The sequence below is a fragment of the Acanthochromis polyacanthus genome, chromosome 1 (genome assembly GCF_021347895.1).
Source record: "Acanthochromis polyacanthus isolate Apoly-LR-REF ecotype Palm Island chromosome 1, KAUST_Apoly_ChrSc, whole genome shotgun sequence".
In the NCBI taxonomy this organism is placed as follows: Eukaryota; Metazoa; Chordata; class Actinopteri; family Pomacentridae; genus Acanthochromis; species Acanthochromis polyacanthus.
Genome location: NC_067113.1, coordinates 62,185,356 through 62,205,723, shown reverse-complemented (window position 1 = coordinate 62,205,723; position 20,368 = coordinate 62,185,356). Strand labels below are relative to the sequence as shown.

Sequence of the window (20,368 nt, the reverse complement as noted above, 5' to 3'; positions counted from 1 at the left end):
TCAGAAGAAACATAAAGATGAGGAGAAAACAATCAGATCCTTTTTTTTGCACCCTCTTTCCTAAAGTTGCTTAACCTCCCTCTGCTACTATAGAAAAAAGTAGTATTGTTGTACCTTTTTCAATCGCTCTTCGATCCTTTATACTCCCCATAATGACTTTTCAGTACAGAAATATAGTTTTACTGACTAAATGAAGCTCATTTGTAACTCTTAATGAGTAAAGTTTGCTTCAACATTAACTGAAAATTTTTACAGGTTTTCAGAAAATCATTGAAAACAAAGTAAAAGAATGACAACTTCCATAGACTATTGATATGTGAATGTAAGATCCCCATTGTCGAAGAGGACACAACAAAATAATATTTGAATATTTTTGGAGGCCTGAAGCAGTGCAACTGTACCGTATTTCATAAAATAGATATGACTTTGTGCAGCTAAGTTGAGCTGTTTTCCTATTTCCTGCTTAGACGATCAGCTCTGGACCTCATTCTTTCATTTTTTCGACCCATTATGGGATCACGACCACAGGTTGAGAACAACTGTTTTCACCACTGGTCATTTGGAGGCCAGTCGGGCTCACTGCACCTGGAGTGAACTTTAATACTTACCTCCTTCCTTAGCTGTCACAAGCAGCAGGTGTACAGAGTATAAGGAGAGGATGGCCACAGCGACGAGCAGGACTCTGCACAGAAAGACAAATATACATGTTAGGTGGAGTAGACGTAGTTATCTCTCTACTTTGATGTAGCTGCATTGACACAATCCTGGCAGGACCTTTTCTTCCTTCCTCTTTTAAAAAGGGAACATCAAAGAATGTGTGACATTCTGCAGCTGCTCACAAATGTGTGTCATTGAGTTGTTTGTGTGTTCAGAGGGCCCGTCTCAGAGGACGCTGTGTGCTTTCAACACGACTTCAGCATGGCTCAACATGACCAGCGCACTGTTGCATCAGTGCTACGTCAATACATCCATTTACTGCATTCTTCAGATGGCATACTGTATGTCAGCAGGTCGATCCTGGAAGCACTGGGACAGGGTTTAACTTTTACAGGTTCCAGGAGTAATTTTACCCCCTATTCCTTTTCGTCCTGGTGTTGGATCTACATGAGCTATTGCAACTTTTCAACTCTTGTTCCCTGTAACACTGCCAACCCATAAGGTGACCACGCAGCGGGGGCATGGATGTGACCACAGAGGAGGGTTGGATGGGGGCATTATGTGGGTGTTGAGTGACAGCAGGGTTCTGGATGGTGGAAGTCCTCCATGAATGCTGATAATGCATGTGCATAGGACAGATAGCTGGGTGAGAGATGGCAGAAGGGCTTAAGGGCAGGAGCTGCTCTCTGCTCCAGGTGGTCACATGATCACAATTTAGATTTATGCATACAAGAGTCATCAAGTCAAAATGCAAAAATGTCCAAAATCTTGGTTTATGAGCAGCTTCCTGCAAATGTAGTGACCTTCACTTGAGCTGTTTTTAGGCTGTAGCTTGTGTTTAGTGCCAAATACTACAAGGGTCATTCCAGAAGTGGAGGACATTTTACGTCCACCCATCAAATTTCAAATAATCCATGTACAAAATACGAAAACATGCAGTTGTTGTGTACATTTACTTAGAAGAAAATAATGCTTGAAAATACATTTAAAAATACCAAATAATTCTGGAGTTCCCCCTAAAATGTAATTTTTCTCTTGTCCCACTCCTCTGATGACCAAAGTGAATCTCAAATAAAACAGTTTTAAATTTAAATCTGCTTTTTTTGTGTTATTTTTTCATTGACATTTCTTGTCAACGTAGTATTTTAAATAATTATTATTTATAGTATGTGTGTCCCACAACAACCCTGTTAGGATAACCTTTTTTCTGATAGAAGAAGAAGAAAACAGTGAATCACATGAAACACTGGAATTAACATCATCAAACAGTTTTCCTAAAGAATGTGTAGAGCAAAGCTATGTCCTCTCTTCTATTTTTCATATTTTCATCACATTATCAGCCTTGACTGAATGTCTCACTCTACCTCATTATCAGGATCAGACTAATTCTTTGGACTGTTTTCCATCAGTCAGTTTGTCCTCTTGGTCAGCAGTAACAGCTAGCTAAATATCTAGCTTCTACTGCTGAGAAAGATCACATTAGCATGGATTAGCAACCCTGTTAGTGTGATTAGAGTGGGGTTAGCAAACAACACAGAAAACATGGAATAAAAATGCTACCATTGATGTCTAAGCAGAAAATTGTAAAAGAGAAGGTTTATTTGTCAAACATTTTGACCAAATGTCCTCCAATTCTGGAATGACTCACATGCTACCAAATGCTAACATGCTAAACTAAGATAAAGTGCTAAATATCAATGCATTAGCAACACTATTGTTAGCATACTTAGTAGTTAGCATATATGTGTTTACCTACACCTTAAAATGCAAACAAAAGTCAACGTTGCAGGTACATCTTGTTTCAATTTTACTACTTTAATACAATTATTTATTTCACTGAAAATAACAGTACTTAAAATATGGTGTTATAGTGCTAATAAATTCATATTAGAGCATAAACATCACAGGCGACACACACCGACCACGCCACCCAGTAAGGCTCAGCAGGAAATGCTTGTAGGACACATTGTACTTTCAATCTTTTATGCAAAGCCCATAATGACAATCCTGACAGCTAAATTTGCTCTGTAATTAAAATTGAAAAAAAAACAAAAAACAGAATGTGTTTGTTTGTAAATGTCAGTGTAACTGGAATCTGTGTCAGAAAGTCACACCTGTGGACGACTTCAGGGCCTTTGTTCAGGTCCCACTGTCAGTCATCTTGAGATGTAACAACCAGCATAACAAATCCCTGCAGCTATCACTAGTTTTGGGAAGGACTAGAAAGAATAGAATGCTATTTTTGAGAGTATTTTTGGAGCTTTTTTTGTCTTGATTAGTTAGTGACAGTGAAGAGAGACAGGACATGTGGGGAAATAGCACACAGTTAGGATCCAACTGAATCAGGGACTCACTTATTACAGCAGCTGAACCCAACCACTCAGCTTCCAGATCGCCCCAGAACAAAATGTTTTAAAGAAATCTAAAATCAAATCAGTATCTATTTCATGTCAAACTGTGCTCTCTGTAAACAAATTAATGACTCGAGGAACTGCATGTCCTTTTCTCACACACCCTAATGAGCATGCAGGTCGGTCTGTTTGTTGTGCTGCAGCGTACTTACGTAAAGAGAACAATGCCAGTGTTTGCCATGGCGAAAGACAGGCCGAGGATGCCACTGCCCATGATGGCGTTGCTCAGGTTGAAGACAGACATGCCGAAGGAAGCGTGACCAGGATGCTGTTCAGAGAGAAACAGAGGATGATAAGAAATCTGTATGAGGAATGCAAACGATCAGAGTTAAAAAAAAAATACAAACTTAAATGATGATATATTTAAAACCTCACTGAGTCAAGTATACTGTATGCACCCCGCAGGGCAGAAAGAAAGCAAAAAACTGCCAAAGCTTGGCTAACCACACCAGACTCTGTTGCCTTTGATAAATACAGTGCTGTGAAATAGTATTTGCCCCCTTCTCAAATTCTTATTTTTTTTGCATATTTTCCCCACTTTAAGGTCTAATGGCTCTCACTGTGGTTCGATGGAGTCCTAAATCCTTAGAAATGGCTTTATTACATGTCTGATATTTAAATTTGCTTGATTAAATACGGGAAATATTTCAAAAAGTAAGGATTCAAGAAGGGGGCAAATACTTTTCATGGCACTGTACTTTATCAGTTCACATCCTCTACACCGCTGAAGACTGACTATCTGGTACTTATTCGGTTTTTATTTAATTGTCCTTCAACTTCAGTTCATAAGTGCTGACATTTCCAAGACTTTATCCCTGCTGCCTCACTATAGCGGTCTTCTATAAATTAATGGGAAGACTGAATATTGACACAGTTTTACTGATTAAATACAGCTCGTCACTACATTATCAGAATCTGCTAGGTTTACACAGTAAAAGTAATCACATATCTGCTAAATATGAATCATGCAGATTTAGATTTGCTACCACATCTCCTTCTCTTCTCCTTCATCGCTGCTCTCACCGTGACTCACAAGCTCCATCGTGTGGTTTTTAAAAACCCTTCACTGTACATTCAAACTCCATTACGTATTGTAAGTTATGCCGACATGATGACAAATAGCTGACATTTTTATGAATCCATGTGGAAAAGAAATTTCCTTTAAAATTAATATAAATAGAATAAAAAACAAAAATTGACCAGTTATGTGTTTTACCTGTTGTCGAGGATGTCACAGGACACCAGTAATATAAAAAGAAGTTTCCTTTTTGTGACTATGGGCAAAAACGTAACAGATTTTGCTGTTTTTTTTCTCGATTTACTTGTGAAATCTGCAGATTGTGTGTACAGATGCTGGCTACCAGTAATGTGTATTCTCTTACATATTCTTCATGGTATTCCTCATATTTCTTCTTCTTCATCATGCCATTTGACAGGAACTTCTGGCTTTCTGCATCATCATTAACATCCAGGAATTGGCTGCAAGGACCAAGAAAAAAGTACGTTAGTAAGAAAATCAGCTTTTTGTGTTCTATCTTGTGAATTGTCCTGCTGCTGTCACTTGTATTATTTGTTTTCAAGCGCAAATCGTTGGCCTCTTTGCTGGTTATTTGAGGTCATTTGGGCACGTCAGAGTCTTTAGTTGACATAGTGTGTAAAAAATTAACTCTTGTTACTTCAAAGCAGCCAGCAGCTCCTGTCGTTCACCTGAAGTCACACCAGCTTTAATAATTAATCACCGACTAGCTGCCCTGAAGTAAAACCAGCACCCCAATTAGACAAGCAGCCTAAATAAGTCATTCTAACTTAACACTTGAGACTGTGACAAATGATCCTTTACACCCTGACAAAGACTTTGTTCTCATGCAATTAACCAGGTTAATTGGAGACTTGCTAAGAAATCTCCTAGAGAAATGTAGGTGGATAGTGTTTTTGTACATCAAAGTTTACAAAAGTTCACAGAAGCTTTAAATCTACACAGAATTCGAGAAAGAACTTCTTGGCTGCCGACCTGTTGATGGTGGCCTTCTCAGAGTCGATGGGTTCTGTGTAGCGGTCATCCAGACTGTCAGTGCTGTCGTCATCAGCCTCAGTGGAGACTTTCCGAAGCTCCATGCGATCCACAACTCCGGGCATTATTGTTCAAACAGCAGGTCGGGAAGTGGAGAAATTCAGTTTTCAGGATTTTCAGGGTTTAGAGTTCAGGGTGCTTCTTTTACAATCTCAGACAAAGGAAAAGTCCTAAAAAGCAAAGAGGAAACACAAAGGAAAGACTATGTAATTAAAATTGTTTTGAAAACAGCAGACTTTTTCCCTGCTCTTCAAATACTCAAGTTTACCACAGGAATGGCACACAACAGCTGATTACAGGTCGGCATATCCATTTATTGTCAGTGTCTTATCAGTCTCCTGCAGAGGCTGTAGCCTTGATGACCACTTTGCAGTGAAATGGAGCCCTCTACACAGCAAACCATTTCCTGGAACCAAAGGACTTTTTGATATATCACTTTGAAGAGGAAAACTGGGAGATGAGGCAACTTGGTGCCTCTCAAACAGCTTCACCTGCACCAGGAGGTCTGCTAGGTTTACCTTTTACACCAAACCACCAGTGGTGTTACTAGCTACACTACTGCTCAAAAAGTTTAGTTTCACTTAGAAAAATCCTTATTTTTTGAAAGAAAAGCAGGTTTTTTTCAATGAAGATAACATTAACTGAATCATAAATCCAGACTGGACATTGTTAATGTGGTACATGACTATTCTAGCTGGAAACGGCTGATTTTTAATGGAATAGGGGTACAGAGGAACATTTCCAGCAATGCTACATTGTGTTAACTAATGGTGTTGAAAGGCTCATTGATGATTAGAAAACCCTTTTGCAGTTATGTTAGCACATGAATGAAAGTGGGAGTTTTAATGGAGGACATGAAATTGCCTGGGTGACCCTAAACTTTTGAATGGTTGTGTATATTTCCAAGACTACCCACTCAGTAATGTCTATTAAAAAACAAAATTACGTCATAAGTTTCTTTCATCTTTAGGAGGATCTTACAATCTTACATGAAGATCACTGACTGGAGTTCAGTAGACAAACATTGGAACCAGGTCAGGGCTGAAACAGGTTCATGAAGCTTCCTGACCACCTCCATCAACAGGCTGTCTTGTTGAATGTTGAGCTGCTTTACTCAGTCTTGCCAACTGCCATTAAAGAAAAAAAATCTGACATGCCACACGGTGGCACACACTTCCATTTTCCATCAGTATTAATCATGAAGTTATGTAATAAACGGGTCAAAGCCAGTGAACGAAGCCTCCGTCATTAGAAAATGTAACTAACAGAAAAATGATTTACAGTCACTCACACAAAGAGCTCTTTGACTGGGCTGGAAGAAAAGATCCCAAGAGGTATTCACTGACAAAAAACCCAGAGAGAAAACACAAACCGTGGCAACAAGTACACAACCACAACACAGTTGTTACTCACAGTGTTAGACACATGAAGAAAGGACAGAACAAGCATTCTCTTTTGTTTTAAAGTGTTTGCAGGAGTAATAATGTGGAGTTGAGTTGCTTTGAAACTGGACCAGAACCAGAACATGTTCTGATCCAAAGTTAAAGGAGCAGTTTGGCATTTTGCATTGAGGTCAATACAACTCTCATGTCTGTACATCACATCTGAAGCTTAGCATGAAAAGCAGAAGGAGGTAGGGGAAAACAGTTAGCCTAGAGAAGCTGTTGGGTGTACTTCATTACCTAGCCAAGCAAGCTAAGGCACCTCCCTTTCCCTGTTTTTATGCTAAGCTAAGCTAACACCATACAGTGGTACCCATTTTGAAACTTAACTCTCTGAACCCCAAAACCCACCAGCAGCTTTGAAAGGAATGCTTACTTTGAAAAAACTACCTAAATTTCGCTATTTATCAGAGCGAGAATCGGATAAATAGCGAAACCTCTTTCTACATTTAAAACTGTGCAAAAAATAAACCTTTTGCTGTAACAAGAATCTGTAAAAAACATAAAAATTCTGCAGTTCTCTGTACAATCAAAAAGCCATTAGTGACTCAGCTGTGACAAATGGTCATTTGACAAAAATTCCGGGACTTTTTGGCTGAACTGCAGGCAATGTTTACACATAGCAAAGATTCAGAGATCTCTTGACCAGCTATCCAATGAGTGTACATCCCAAAATGTTGAGCCAGTTCAGTAAATAAACTGGCATTTTCCCCCTTGGATATTCCTTTAATAAGGTTTAAATTTATATACTTGCTGGTCCTCATGTTGGCATGTTGAAATGGAATATGTAGCCTGTTAAATGTCCCGTTGTTTACTCGCACTACAGGCTGACTGTGTTATCAAACCACTAGCAAACACGTTGCTGGATGTTTGCCACTGGCGGCCAAAGTGGGCAAATGCATGACAACATTTTTTGGCAAACCAATTTCTTTCCTGCAAACCAGCTACAAGTTTGCCTCAAATCTGGCATAAAAATGTAGTTTAAAGTTCGAGTTAATTACTAACAGGCGAGGCATGTGGAGCGTTCGAATGACACAGGTTACACAAAAAACAGCAGATATGGAGCAACATTAGCATTCCTCTACGGTCTGCTTGATGGTTAAAAAATAGGTATTCATTGTTCTTTTAGGTCTGGTTTGGTAAACTGTGTAAAATATTTGTCCCTCTAGTAGTTAAAATGTGAAACTAAGTTCAGCAGCTAATAGTTAACTGAGTCCGTCCGCCACATGGTTCTAGCGAGGTAGCATACAGTCAGTTTTTGGTTAAAAATGACACTTTAAAACAGATGTTTATATGGTACTCATGTGTTTTCTGAACAATACCTGGCACAACAATTTATTTCAGGGATTAATAAAATTCAATCTTATCTTATCTTATCTTTCCTTAGTTGGGCTGCAAATGACCATTATTTTCATTGCTAATTACCCATTGTCCATTATTTTATCGATTAATCTATTAGTTGTTTGGTCTGTTAACTGTAAAAAAAAGGTGAAAAATCTTGATAATTTTTAATCTTTTTTCCCAAAGCCCAAGATAGCATCCTAAAATGCTTGGTTTTGTCTACAACCCATAACAATATTCATATTTAGGAAACTGGACTGGGGAAATTACTTTTTTTTTTCTTAAGAAAATGTTTCTGTTTAACTGAATAATTGGTTATGGAAATCATTAATGAATAATTGAATGCAGCTCTAATGTATGGTTTACTGTGCAGTTGACATGTAAACAGTATGGTAGTGCTGAGGTGGAACAGTTTTATATACAAATGGATAGTTTCAGCTGTAACACTGCATACCATGTTCTAAACTGATCTTTGTGTTTTTATGTAAAATCTCTCATCTACAAGTAACTACAGCTGATAAATCAAATTAAAATGTAGTATTACTAGTGTAGTGTAGTATACAAGCGTTTGCCACACAGAAATACGAAGTTTAAAGCTGACAAAAACACAAGTAGGTGTTAGTTAAGGAACAGTTTCTAATGAGGGAAGTAGTTGAGCAGCTGGGTCTTTGCATCATAATGTGAAGAGGTGTTTACAGTCAACATGGAACCATGCATCAGCATAAAACTTCCCATTATACAACAAGGACTTCGGCTGCAAACAAAGCCAGAGGTGATCTCTCCATCCTGACTCCCAGCTGTCTGATGCTGGCCGACCAACAAGACGAGGCCTTCTTTCAACTGATGTCTGTGTCACCGATAGGCTGTCATTCTTCCTGTGATCTTGCTCTAGCGGAAGTAAAACCTGATATCTATGAGCCAAAGGAGATTAAGTGGCTACATTACCATTAACAACCACATCACACACACCAGTGCACCTAATCTCCCGACGTTGCTCTCCGCTGTGAGGCGAGAGCGAAGCGGGAGAACAGTTTTCGCTTTCCACAGCCAAGAGGATTAACCTGTCTGACTGGGTTAACTTCACATATTGTCACAACCATAACATTATAGAAGCATACGTTTGGAAGCGCGCCATGCAGTGCATAGCAGCGGTTGAGTCGTATCAGACTCACAAAACATGATGAAATACATTTTACACATGTACATCATGGATGTTAATATTTGGAAACTGAGGAAACATGTTTGCAATTAGTAGCACAGCTGTAAAAGTGGACTATTGAGGATACCCTGGGTAAAACAACATAATAAAACACTGAAAATGAGAAAAAAAGTGACAAATAACACTGCAGAATGAGGACTTTTATGTTCATACTCTATGTATCCCAAACACCTTTAAAGTGGCCTGAGAGTCTGGGTCCCATTGTGTCCTCAGGGGGTCTTAACTGCTTTGACGCTTGTGTTTACAGCTGTTCATTTTATTGCTAAACGTGTGGTTTAAGACACAGGGCTACACGTCTGCAGCTTTTAACACAGTCAGACAAAGCTAGTTCTACTTTGTGTTTTAGATGATGTTCAGGCAGTGATAAAATTAGCACTTATCAGTTGGTTGCACAGTCACGTACTTTTTTTTTTTTTTACAGAATCAAGCATGCAGATAAAGTCATGGTAACTTGAGAAATTCAAAAAAAGGAAATTGTAAACAAAATGATCCATGATCACATTTCAACATGTTAGTAGCTTAATTATGACAGTTCAGCAAACTGGTGAGCTTTGCTCTCAGTCAACAAGTTTGAGGCCAAACAATCACACAACTGTTTTTCACTTTTTCACAGAATATCTGCTACAGTTTCTACTCTACACAACTGTTGTGAAGTCAACATCAACCGTTTTGATGCAGAAAAATGAAAAGAGCGATTTGTTCTCCAGTTTTGAACATCAGCATGTTGCTTTAAAATAGAATAACATTTGCTTTAAGAAATATCTTTCATACAGAATTTCAAACTACCTCATCCATCCTCTGCCTAAACAGACTCTTGCATCAGCCCACTCTGAAATCCCTTCCAGCAAAGCACAGTGCAGAAACTATTCTGCATGACTTATGACTGCAGCAACTGTGTGCTCTTTAAACACACCTTGTTGCAGCCAGCAAAGTGAAATCAATCCTTCAAAACGTCACATTTCACAGACGACATTCATCAAAAACAAATATCACCACTTTCAGACAGTTTTCTAAACATGTAGTGGAATTGCCTGCACAGTATGACCCACATTTATCAAGCAAAACAACAACGCTCACTTACCGCAAAGTTCCTCAAAGGGCTGCAGAGAAGGTTCCCTTTTTCTGCTATTTCAGTAAATTTATTTACTACACAGGAAAGACAGGTGACAGACAAGTGAGTGGGTGAGGAGCTGTGGCTCTTTTGTAACTCAGGTAAGAAATCAGGCTTTTAAAAGGGAGGAGGGAGGGCCTCTGTCAGCCAATCAGGACAGACACTGTTTTACCAGGCTCCTCCTTTTTTGGGCAGACATAAGCAGGGTCTTAACCCCTGCATCCCCCTCAACACCAACCCGAATACATAGACACACACATACACATACACACACACACACACACACACACACACACACACACACACACACACACACACACACACACACACACACACATGTTTGTTTTTCTATACCGGTGGGGACTTACCATTGACTCCCATTCATATCTAACTCCTAACCCTTACCCTAACCCTAACCTTAACCATCACCAAATCAATGCCTAACCCTAAACAAACGTTTCTGCAATTTTACATTTTTTATTAACAACAATATGGCCAAGAAAACGGTGTTGCCACCCGTGGGGACCTCATTTTAGGTCCCCACCGTAAGACAAGTCCCCACCTTTATAGCAAATAGTCAGGTCAAAGTCCCCACCGGTATAGCAGAAACAAGTACACACACACACACACACACACACACACACACACACACACACACACACACACACACACACACACACACACACACAGAAAGCAGCATTAAGGCCAAAACAGGTGCAATAGTATTGGATGTACAGATATGTTTGTATATATATATATATATATATGTGTGTGTGTGTGTATAGAGGGAGCGAGGGATCAATAAACAGAACACCTCCACTATGTTCACCATCATCAGACTGAAGACATCAGCATGCACCAACGCTGTTAAATACCCACAGTCGCTTCAAGACGTGATCACATGACCAGTCTGACTCTGAGCTAGATTTCTACAGGCCTGGCACATATGAACTGATGAGGCTGAGGTCATATAAAGCCAATGACTGACCATGACAGGACAGTTGGACACATCGCACACTCCTCCTACGCCTAAAAAAACTGATGCTATCTTCATGCATCGACTCTTCCTTGCCTGTGCCAACCAAGACACACACACACACATGCGCAGTGGCTTGCACATGCAGCTGCACTCGCTGGTATCCAGATGCCCAGACACGCTGCAAGTGACTGCTGGTTGTTTTAGGGGTGGGCTGTGCCGGCAGCCAACCAATCAGAGGACGCCACTGTCTGGATGTCACTGTGCCCAGGGTCATGTTCATGTCAAGGATGAAGTTTTATCTCCGTTCACTTTGCAATACTGTCCAAGCGGAAGAGCACACACACACTCAGGCATGCGACATGTGAGGAACAAACTGCAGCATCATTTTATTCCTCAAATGAGTGAGCAGCTAAGAAGCTGTGAACTCTGTGAACTGGGTTTTGAAAAGTTCTCAAACTTCTCTCAACTCCCAGAGGAGCGATCCTTTATCTGGGGTTAAAACATGAAAAGATGCTCAATTAAAGGATACAAATGTTGAAAATCTATACAGGCACCTACTGCAGTCTGTAAATTCCATCTGAAGTGAGCACTTTGTCCCAGGATTGGAACATGATATTAAAAAAGCAGAGCTACTCATGATAAGTTCAGAGAATTGATCTGACCATATGTTTTGCTGACATAGATGCACTATGAAGAGTACAGAGTATGTAGAGAATACATTATGAATGTTGTTTTTTTTGTATCCTCATTTTAAATTGCGAATCAGTAGCCTCGCCGCGCTAGACAACCCACGGCAATGAATTTAATTCTCTGCCAGGGTGGGTCTAGTTACCCTCCATAAGGCTCGAGGTTGGATGCTCCTAAAACTGGCCGGACGAATCACCATGAAGTGTAGAGTCAGAAGGCGGGCGTGTTACTTCGCCAAGGAACACAGTGGAGTTATGTGACGAGTGGCGTAGGTTTGTCTGTCTGTGCAAAACATTATTCAAAAATAGACAAACAGATTTGGATGAAATTTTCAGGGAAGGTCAGAAATGAGACAAGAAACAAGTGATTATATTTAGACAGTGATGCAGGTTATAGTCTGGATCCACGGATTTGTTAAAGATTTCTGTATCACTGCGGCACGTTGTCACTGTAGCCATGGCAACAAGTGAACACTACGTCAGCTGCCTGCTGATGATCACATGATTGTGATCCTACTACAAATCCACCGCTGTGGACCAGAAATTGTTTAAGGATTTTATCTGTTGGAAATCATACAGCAACTGAGCAGCCTTGGCGTAGTACTCCTATATCTGGGTTTTCTTCTTGTTGTTTGGGAATATATCAAATAAATTTGGTATATTCCAATTGTATTGGAACATTAATACAGCAACATTAATAGACTTTTGCTGAACAGCAGCTGTGGCCTCGAGTGACAGTTATGGGCTGGTGGTAGCTGTTAAAACCTCTGGCAACAGCAGCACAAAATTAAGATCAATTAAAGTCAGTGAAATGACTTGAACAGTGCATGTTCCAACCAAAGTGGAGTTTTCGTTTACAGTTTCCGGTGAAGTTGGAGAAAAGACACGCAGCCTTTCTTTGAGTCCAGTTGTGTCAGTACTGGTAAGAAAACAGAGGCAACAAGTGAAAGCTAAATTCCCACAAGCAGTTAACGCCTCACCACCCTGTGTGGCTGCAGGAACATTCCTTAAATGGCATCGCAAGTCCTAGAAGTGTGTGTGGGGGGCTTCACACACACTCGGCCAATCACCTGTGACTAGAAAGCTGTCTCAGGTCCAATCCCAAGACAGTGCTCAGATTTGAGGTCAACTATATCTCACACACAAACAAACAAACACAAAGACACTCCAAGTATCCAGTCGAGGCAAAGACACACTGATACCTCCATCATACTTACGCTACCGTTCAAAAGTTTGGGGTCACTTAGAAATGTCCTTTTTTGAAAGAAAAGCAGTTTTCTTTCAATGAAGATAACATGAAATGAATCAAATCCATTCTAGACATGGTAATGTGGTAAATGACTATTCTAGCTGGAAACGGCTGGTTTTTAATGGAATATCTCCATAGGGGTACAGAGGAACATTTCCAGCAACCATCACTCCTGTGTTCTAATGCTACATTGTGTTAGCTAATGGTGTTGAAAGGCTATTTGATGATTAGAAAACCCTTGTGCAATTATGTTAGCACATGAATGAAAGTGTGTGTTTTCATGGAAAACATGAAATTGTCTGGGTGACCCCAAACGTTTGAATCATAGTGTACGTCAGAAGTTTCATCAACCATGTACAACCAGGAGTAAAATGATTTGAAGATGTGACTTGTAAATTGTAAAAAAACCTAAAGGGCCTGTCACCCAATTTTACACATACACAGATATAAGTACTTTCAAAAAGGACAATCTGTGAAATCTGTTCAGGTCTGTAGGAAGTCATGCTGGAGAGTTTGAAAAACTGACATTTACCAATCAAGAAAGACACTGCTAAGTTGCATCAAGGGAATTGTAGAATTCTGAATATTTGGAGCTTCACCCCTATTTCAAAGCAAAAATCAAGATACCTCAACCTCTACATATTCTTCCACGTGCAATGCAATATTCCTGGATTCATATTTAAATTGAAATTCAAAGCATTTTCTATATTTTGGTGCTGTGTCTTTCCCCAGATAATACTGAACCTGAGTGTATGGCTCAGCAGGCATTAAAAATGATGTTGTGTAACTTATCGGTCAAATTATGTAAAAACCAACACAAATAATGAAAGAGAAACTTCATTTATCTATTGATGACTCCATGTAGAACAGGAAACAAGCTTCCCAACCCTGTTTTCTTCTGACTGTTTCCAGTAAATGCTGACCGCTGCCCTGCAATGTACCCACCTCTCTGCCATGTTCATGAACCTTCTGCTAATTGACATTTTGGGAAAACTTTGCCCATTTTACTGGCAGAGCCCACCTACTGCTGGAACGTCCCATAATATCTGGACTGCTTTCTAAAGTTTCTACTGATTGGTTTCACTTTGACACAGGCTTTGCTCAGTAAGAGGTGAGGTAACACTATTTGGTTATTTCACTATATTTCAGTGTGTTGCTGTTGGTTACACCTCCATGTTCCTTGGTTTAACCATAAAACATCCTGGTGCTGCTGGACCTCTTCCTCTCTGTGGCTAATTTCCATTGACTAGTTTTTCTGACGACGGCATGTGAGTGTGGTCAGTAGCGACAGAATAACAGTGTGTTGACATCAGCCTGCAAACAAGAGGTTGTATGGGGACGTTTCTGTCATGCATCAAAGGGTTATTAACCTCCACTTTAGAGCAAAACATCTCTACTGCGACCTCATGTACCTTCACTTGTCCACCTCGCGTCCTGATGGTCCCAACAACTCCGGCAGTGATCATTACGAGCTGGAATTTGAAGGCCTCTAAATAAAGCCTCTACCTCTCAACCACATGTGACTGGGTGCAAATACCAAACGCATTCTGCTAATAAATCACTGACCACATGACATCCAAGATCTGGACAAATACAGAATAAGAGAGAAAGAGTAAAACAGCTAAAAGACAAGTGAAGAAGGGAACATGAATTTCTTATAATATTAGAAACACACCAAACTCTTTCAGATAATTTAAAGGGGACTTTCTAAGAATATCACAGGTCCAAAGCAGCAGACATTTCTGTCCCCTTCGTGTAAAATCTATCATCTCTGTGAACTTGTTTGCAAGTAGGACACTGCTATATGATGTAACATACATCATATGACACCTTTATTTCTAGAAACAGACTTCACACTTGTTTTTTCCCATTCAAGAGGGCCCTCGGGATATTTGCATCACGAGTATCTGAGTTCATATCAAAAACACAATTCAACATACTCTAAGGTTCCAAAGTTTGGGGCCACTTAGACATGTCCTTATTTTTAAAGGAAAGCAGGTTCTTTTCAATGAAGATGACATTAAATGAATGATAAATCCAGTCTAGACATTGTTAATGTGGTAAATGACTATTCTAGCTGGAAACGGCTGATTTTTAATGGAATATCTCCATAGGGGTACAGAGGAACATTTCCAGCAACCATCACTCCTGTGTTCTAATGCTACATTGTGTTAGCTAATGGTGTTGGAAGGCTCATTGATGATTAGAAAACCCTTGTGCAGTTATGTTAGCACATGGATAAAAGTGTGAGTTTTCATGGAAAACATGGAGTTGTCTGGGTGACCCCAAACTTTTGAAGGGTAGTGTATGTGAGTTTTGTGTTTTAGCTGTGTCTAAAACAGAAAAGATGACTAAAACACAACATGTACTTTGCAGCATGTTCATGAATCAGTGTTTTCAGAGTTAATGGAAAGTTATTTGGGCCTGCTTGCTTCATGCTGACTCAGTCACACAAATGAACCCACGTCACGGGAGCTGCAAATTGCAACCACAGTCCTCCACTGGAGGCCACAAAGCCACTGTAATGAGGCTGTTTGGACGTTTAACTGTGGCTGTTAAAGAGAAACTAAAGCGGCTGCTTCATACTTAAATAAGTAGCCTGCTGACTGTCCTGCTGGACTTGAAATTATTAAAATGGGCAAAAACTAACAGTCACGAATAACCACAAATTATTTGGAGAACTGCTTTGAACTAAATAAACATCAGTAATGTGAATATCAGGTTTCATTTGAGGAATAAAATCTGTCCTGGGAGACAGAGAGCTGGATCTCAGTCAATAAAACCCTGCACTTTTCTTTCAATGTATGTTTCTTTAAAAATTAAACTACAGCCAGGAGACATTTAGCTTAGCTTAGCATAAAGACTGAAAGCAGAGGGATCATCTAGCTGAGCAAAACCCTAACAGTATTCCAGAACTTCTTGATTTCTCTAATCAGCAGAGTATCTCTCTATATCTTTATAGAAATATTCAGCCAACAAAAGCCACTCTGGAAATTTCCACATTTTAAAAGCCTGCAGCTGCAGAACAGAAGAATTTCTACAACGAATGGATCAACGACAAAGTCCAGACCTTGACCTCAGCATTCATGTAGAGAAAAGACATTTAACAGGATTCCACAATGAGAACGTCTACCTAAAAGCGCATTGAGATAGTTCTGTATGACTGTCAAGAAAAAATACCCATTAACAAAGTTTTTAAAACAACAGCTTGAGCATTTTATCTAATCTGCAGTGGAAATGGAGAACAAACAGCTAAAGGAAGCTTTTATTTCCTTTTAAAGTTTCCTGGACTTATTAGAGCAAGAAACTGTTCCTCTAAGTGTTTCATTTCTGAAGTAAGAGGGGTAAAAGCAACGAATCCATCGTGCAGCTGCAAATTGTTATGATACCCAACCCAACGAACAGCTACTAGTGAAGCGTGTCATGTCGGACAGATTTAAGGCTGCTGGTTCATTCAGTGTTATATTCACTTGTGGCTACACAAACACAGCCACACCAGAGAGCTGAGAGCCACACATACTCCTCCAGATCAGCCAGTTTCTCTGTACTTTCACCGGGGAGGAATTTATTATATGCGGCACGTTGAGACAACTCCCTCTTATAGATTTTCCTCGCCTGTCACAATGCAGTCATACATTTTACATGTTAACAGCATGTGGATGGATTATCAGACTTGGCGGGAGTCCATTGACATCTGGTTCAAAGAAATCCAGAGGTTATTTTCATACTCAGGCTAAAGCTGAAAAATACAAACACATTTTTGAAGTTTCCCCTTAAAACCACCATTTTCTATTCATCAATTTAACATCATTTAACTAAAAAATTATCAGATTTTGGACTGTATTTCTAGGAGAGGATAGTGGTCATACGGTCCAGCTCTACAGTCCAACAAAGGCTAAGATTCAGCTGCACAATTCTGAGTTAAGTCTGTTTTTCAGGTCCTGTAGGCACCAACAGTATGATGGTGTCCCAGTTTAAAATGCATTGAACAATCCATCTTCCATACAGACATGATTTATTGACCACTTTTCACTACAACTTCTTTGTTTTATTCTTTTAATCCAGGACTAATCATGTGGGTAGATCTAGACAAAACAAAGGCGGTCTTTGTTCTGCAATTAAAACTCATCTCACATACACTACCATTCAAAAGTTTGGGGTCACACTGAAATGTCAGTTTTTTCAAGGAAGATAACATGAAATGAATGTTAAATCCATTCTAGACATTGTTAATGCGATAAATGACTATTCTAGCTGGAAACGGCTGATTTTTAATGGAATATCTACATAGGGGTACAGAGGAACATTTCCAGCAACCATTACTCCTGTGTTCTAATGCTACATTGTGTTAGCTAATGGTGTTGAAAGGCTCATTGATGATTAGAAAAGCCCTGTGCAGTTTTGCTAGCACATGAATAAAATATATAAATATACAGTAGTGTATACGACATTAACATTTACAAACCCCTATATAAAGTGTAAACCTTGGAAATACAGTACTTGTGCTAATTGTACTCCCTTGTTGTTACAGTAAAGCATTCAGTCGACAAAGATGTTTGAACTCATGTCAGGTCATCTTCCACAATCTAAACTGATGGACAACGTTAATCTATGTATCCTATGAAAGGAATGCAGCGCATGTCTGTTGGTGGAGCTCCAACAGCTTGATTAATTTAACATGACACATGAGCGAAAAAAGTGATACTCCTCAGAGACATTACTGAGTTGGACTGGACATCGTGTGCTCTGACGCTCAGAGTAAGACAGCCCAGAGCCTCTCTGGAAGGCCCGAGATGTTCCAGAAAAGGTGCAGGGGCTGCTGGTAAGTTTTACCTCAGTGTATGACGCATTTTATCAGGTCTGGAACAAAAATGGGCATTCGACTGCTGGTAGCACTTAAGTCAGCTTTATACTCCATCCAAAGTGGTAGGGTAGCTTCACAAACCCCCTCCTCTCTTCAGCTTTCCAACACTGGATTTGGGGTTTCTAGTTGGCCCATTTCTGTGACTTCTTCACAGGCTTCACAAGGATAGAGAAGAGCCAGGGATTGAACTACTCTCATCTCATGTGAGCATCCAAGTGCACGATGTCAGCTTTTCACTGTGCCTCCCAGTCTTGTCATTAGAAGCAACTGTAAACACTTTCTGATGTGGCTGAACAGTACGTGGTACAAACTAACAGCTCTAATTGCTGTATGCAGCTTCTCCATTTTGGGTTATATATATGATGCATATACATACAGGCTATTTTAATGATCAAATACAGAACATTTCTTTATTTCTGATCACTGATTGAACCTATGATGAATTTGGTAACTAGTAACTTTTTAAAGGTTGAATCGTGTTCTTTATATTGAGGCTCGTTGGTATTATTCCCTTGTCTCTGCGGCCGGGACGAGGAAATAATACCAACGAGCCTCAATAGTAACGGGTAGAAGATCTCAAAGTGCATTTGTCCTGTTCTAGATGACGATTTCTAGTAATGGAAAAAACACATATTGACAAAAACTCTGCGTTGTACGGTGACATGAAAGGCCTGTTAGCTTTGAGTAAACATCCTTCTGGCCTTTAGTACATAAGGCACGTGTGTCCTAACCTGCTGTAAACCTCACAGACCACCTCTCTGTTTATCTTATCAGTTAGTATTGATCTGCCAGCTCAAGTGTAATAATAATGATGCCAGCATCGTGTTTTGTCACAATGTATAGTTCTTTTTAAGCTCAAGGTTTTTATCTTTACTCCAGCAGAAGGGTGGATGACGTGTTCACACAAGGAGAGTTTTGTTTTTTTTGTAAATGACTTCAGTTTTGGTTTGACTGAAATTGAGCTAAAAGACTGAAAAAGTTCCATCTGTGTAGTTTCCACCATGTGCTCTGTACACAACCATCCTCTGCGTGTAATTTGAGAGCTGCAGCTTGTGCCTTTTGTAAATCACCTGTATAAAGATGTCACTGACCGCCGCACACCTGAGATAGATTACTCATTCAGCAGGAGAGCACATTTACGCAATAATCTGATCTCTTCTTGGTTTTTGGCTGATCACCATGTTGAACACAGGTCATGTTCAACAAACCAAAACAAACATTTTGTACTTTTTAAGTCTGTTACTGAAGTACAATCAGGGTAACACACAGAACCCATCTGACTAATTGTTTATAGACACTGCACCAACGTCATGTATTTCTCACCCAAGTGAGACATTTTTACATAATTCATAATTCATACAGTGCTGAATTAGGACGAACTGAAAGGCACCTTTTTACATTATGTAACCATGCATTGAAGTTTTAGGTCAATTTAATTACATGTGGTTAAACATAGGAGGCTATTTGCAGGACTTTTCAGTGAACTTGGTGAACTGATTACTAGGAGGATCACTGTGGGAACATTCTTGTCAAATAGCAAATGTTTCTTTCCAAAAAAAGCGCAGAGAAACAAATAAACAACTTTTTTTGGGGGGGAAACCTAACTACTTTACATACAAGAGAGTTCTCAGTACTGAACTAAGGTCTTGCTTCCTCATCAGGCTCACTTCTGTCTGTGTCTATTCTGTTCGGTGAGTGGCAGAAGAGCAGCACATTCGGTTGCCCACATGGCAGCTGACATAAGTGTGAATGAGCTGCACATGTGCTAAGAGCGCTGCCAAGGCGCCAGACGGAGGCAGTGCGCTGCATGAAAGAAAAAAACAAGACATTCTGTTGCTTCTAACTCTCTCTCTGAGTGATCAGTTTACATGCAAGTGGAGCCAAATTCACACCACAGCCGGAGTCCTAGCTTGAGCATTTGGTGGCTCTTAAGCAGTGCAGAGGAGCAGTTAGAAAGTGACTGCTGGTTAATGTGTCTAAATGGAAAAAAAGATATACACTACACGGTGGGGAAGCAAAATGTCCTATTGACAAATTTGAATGTCCTGCCCAAACGGTGAGGGTAATCAAAACAATAATTAAAATCAAAGTTCCTTACCTTTAACCAATCTTTTTAGTATTTGTCAGACCTTGGTGCATTGTGAAGTGAGCAAGCAACAAGCAAAACGCAATAAGGTTTGTGATCTCCTGGATGCCCAAATCCCTCAGAAGGACATTGCCAAGATTGTTGGCATCAGTGAGAGGACCATTCGCCGCATCCAGCATGCCAGACAATCCAGTTTGGGCACCAAGAGATCTCCAGATGGTCCTGGGAGTCTTGGGCTCAGATGGCAATAAG

General features: G+C 39.9%; 1 protein-coding gene across 2 annotated transcripts in view; it reads right to left on the bottom strand.

Annotated features, from left to right (window-relative positions):
* slc38a4 (solute carrier family 38 member 4) overlaps window positions 1–20,368 on the bottom strand; it is a 48,919-nt gene that overhangs the window by 21,979 nt on the left and 6,572 nt on the right. The window contains exons 1-5 of one of the 2 annotated variants that reach the window (XM_022220163.2): window positions 10,223–10,371; window positions 5,080–5,309; window positions 4,451–4,547; window positions 3,221–3,336; window positions 609–682 (exon numbers count right to left, since the gene is read on the bottom strand). In XM_022220163.2, the coding sequence (XP_022075855.1) occupies window positions 609–682; window positions 3,221–3,336; window positions 4,451–4,547; window positions 5,080–5,204 (412 nt within the window). In that variant the 5' untranslated portion in view covers window positions 5,205–5,309; window positions 10,223–10,371. Of the gene's footprint in view, window positions 1–608; window positions 683–3,220; window positions 3,337–4,450; window positions 4,548–5,079; window positions 5,310–10,222; window positions 10,372–20,368 lie in introns of those variants that run through there. The other variant, XM_022220164.2, reaches the window with a different exon arrangement.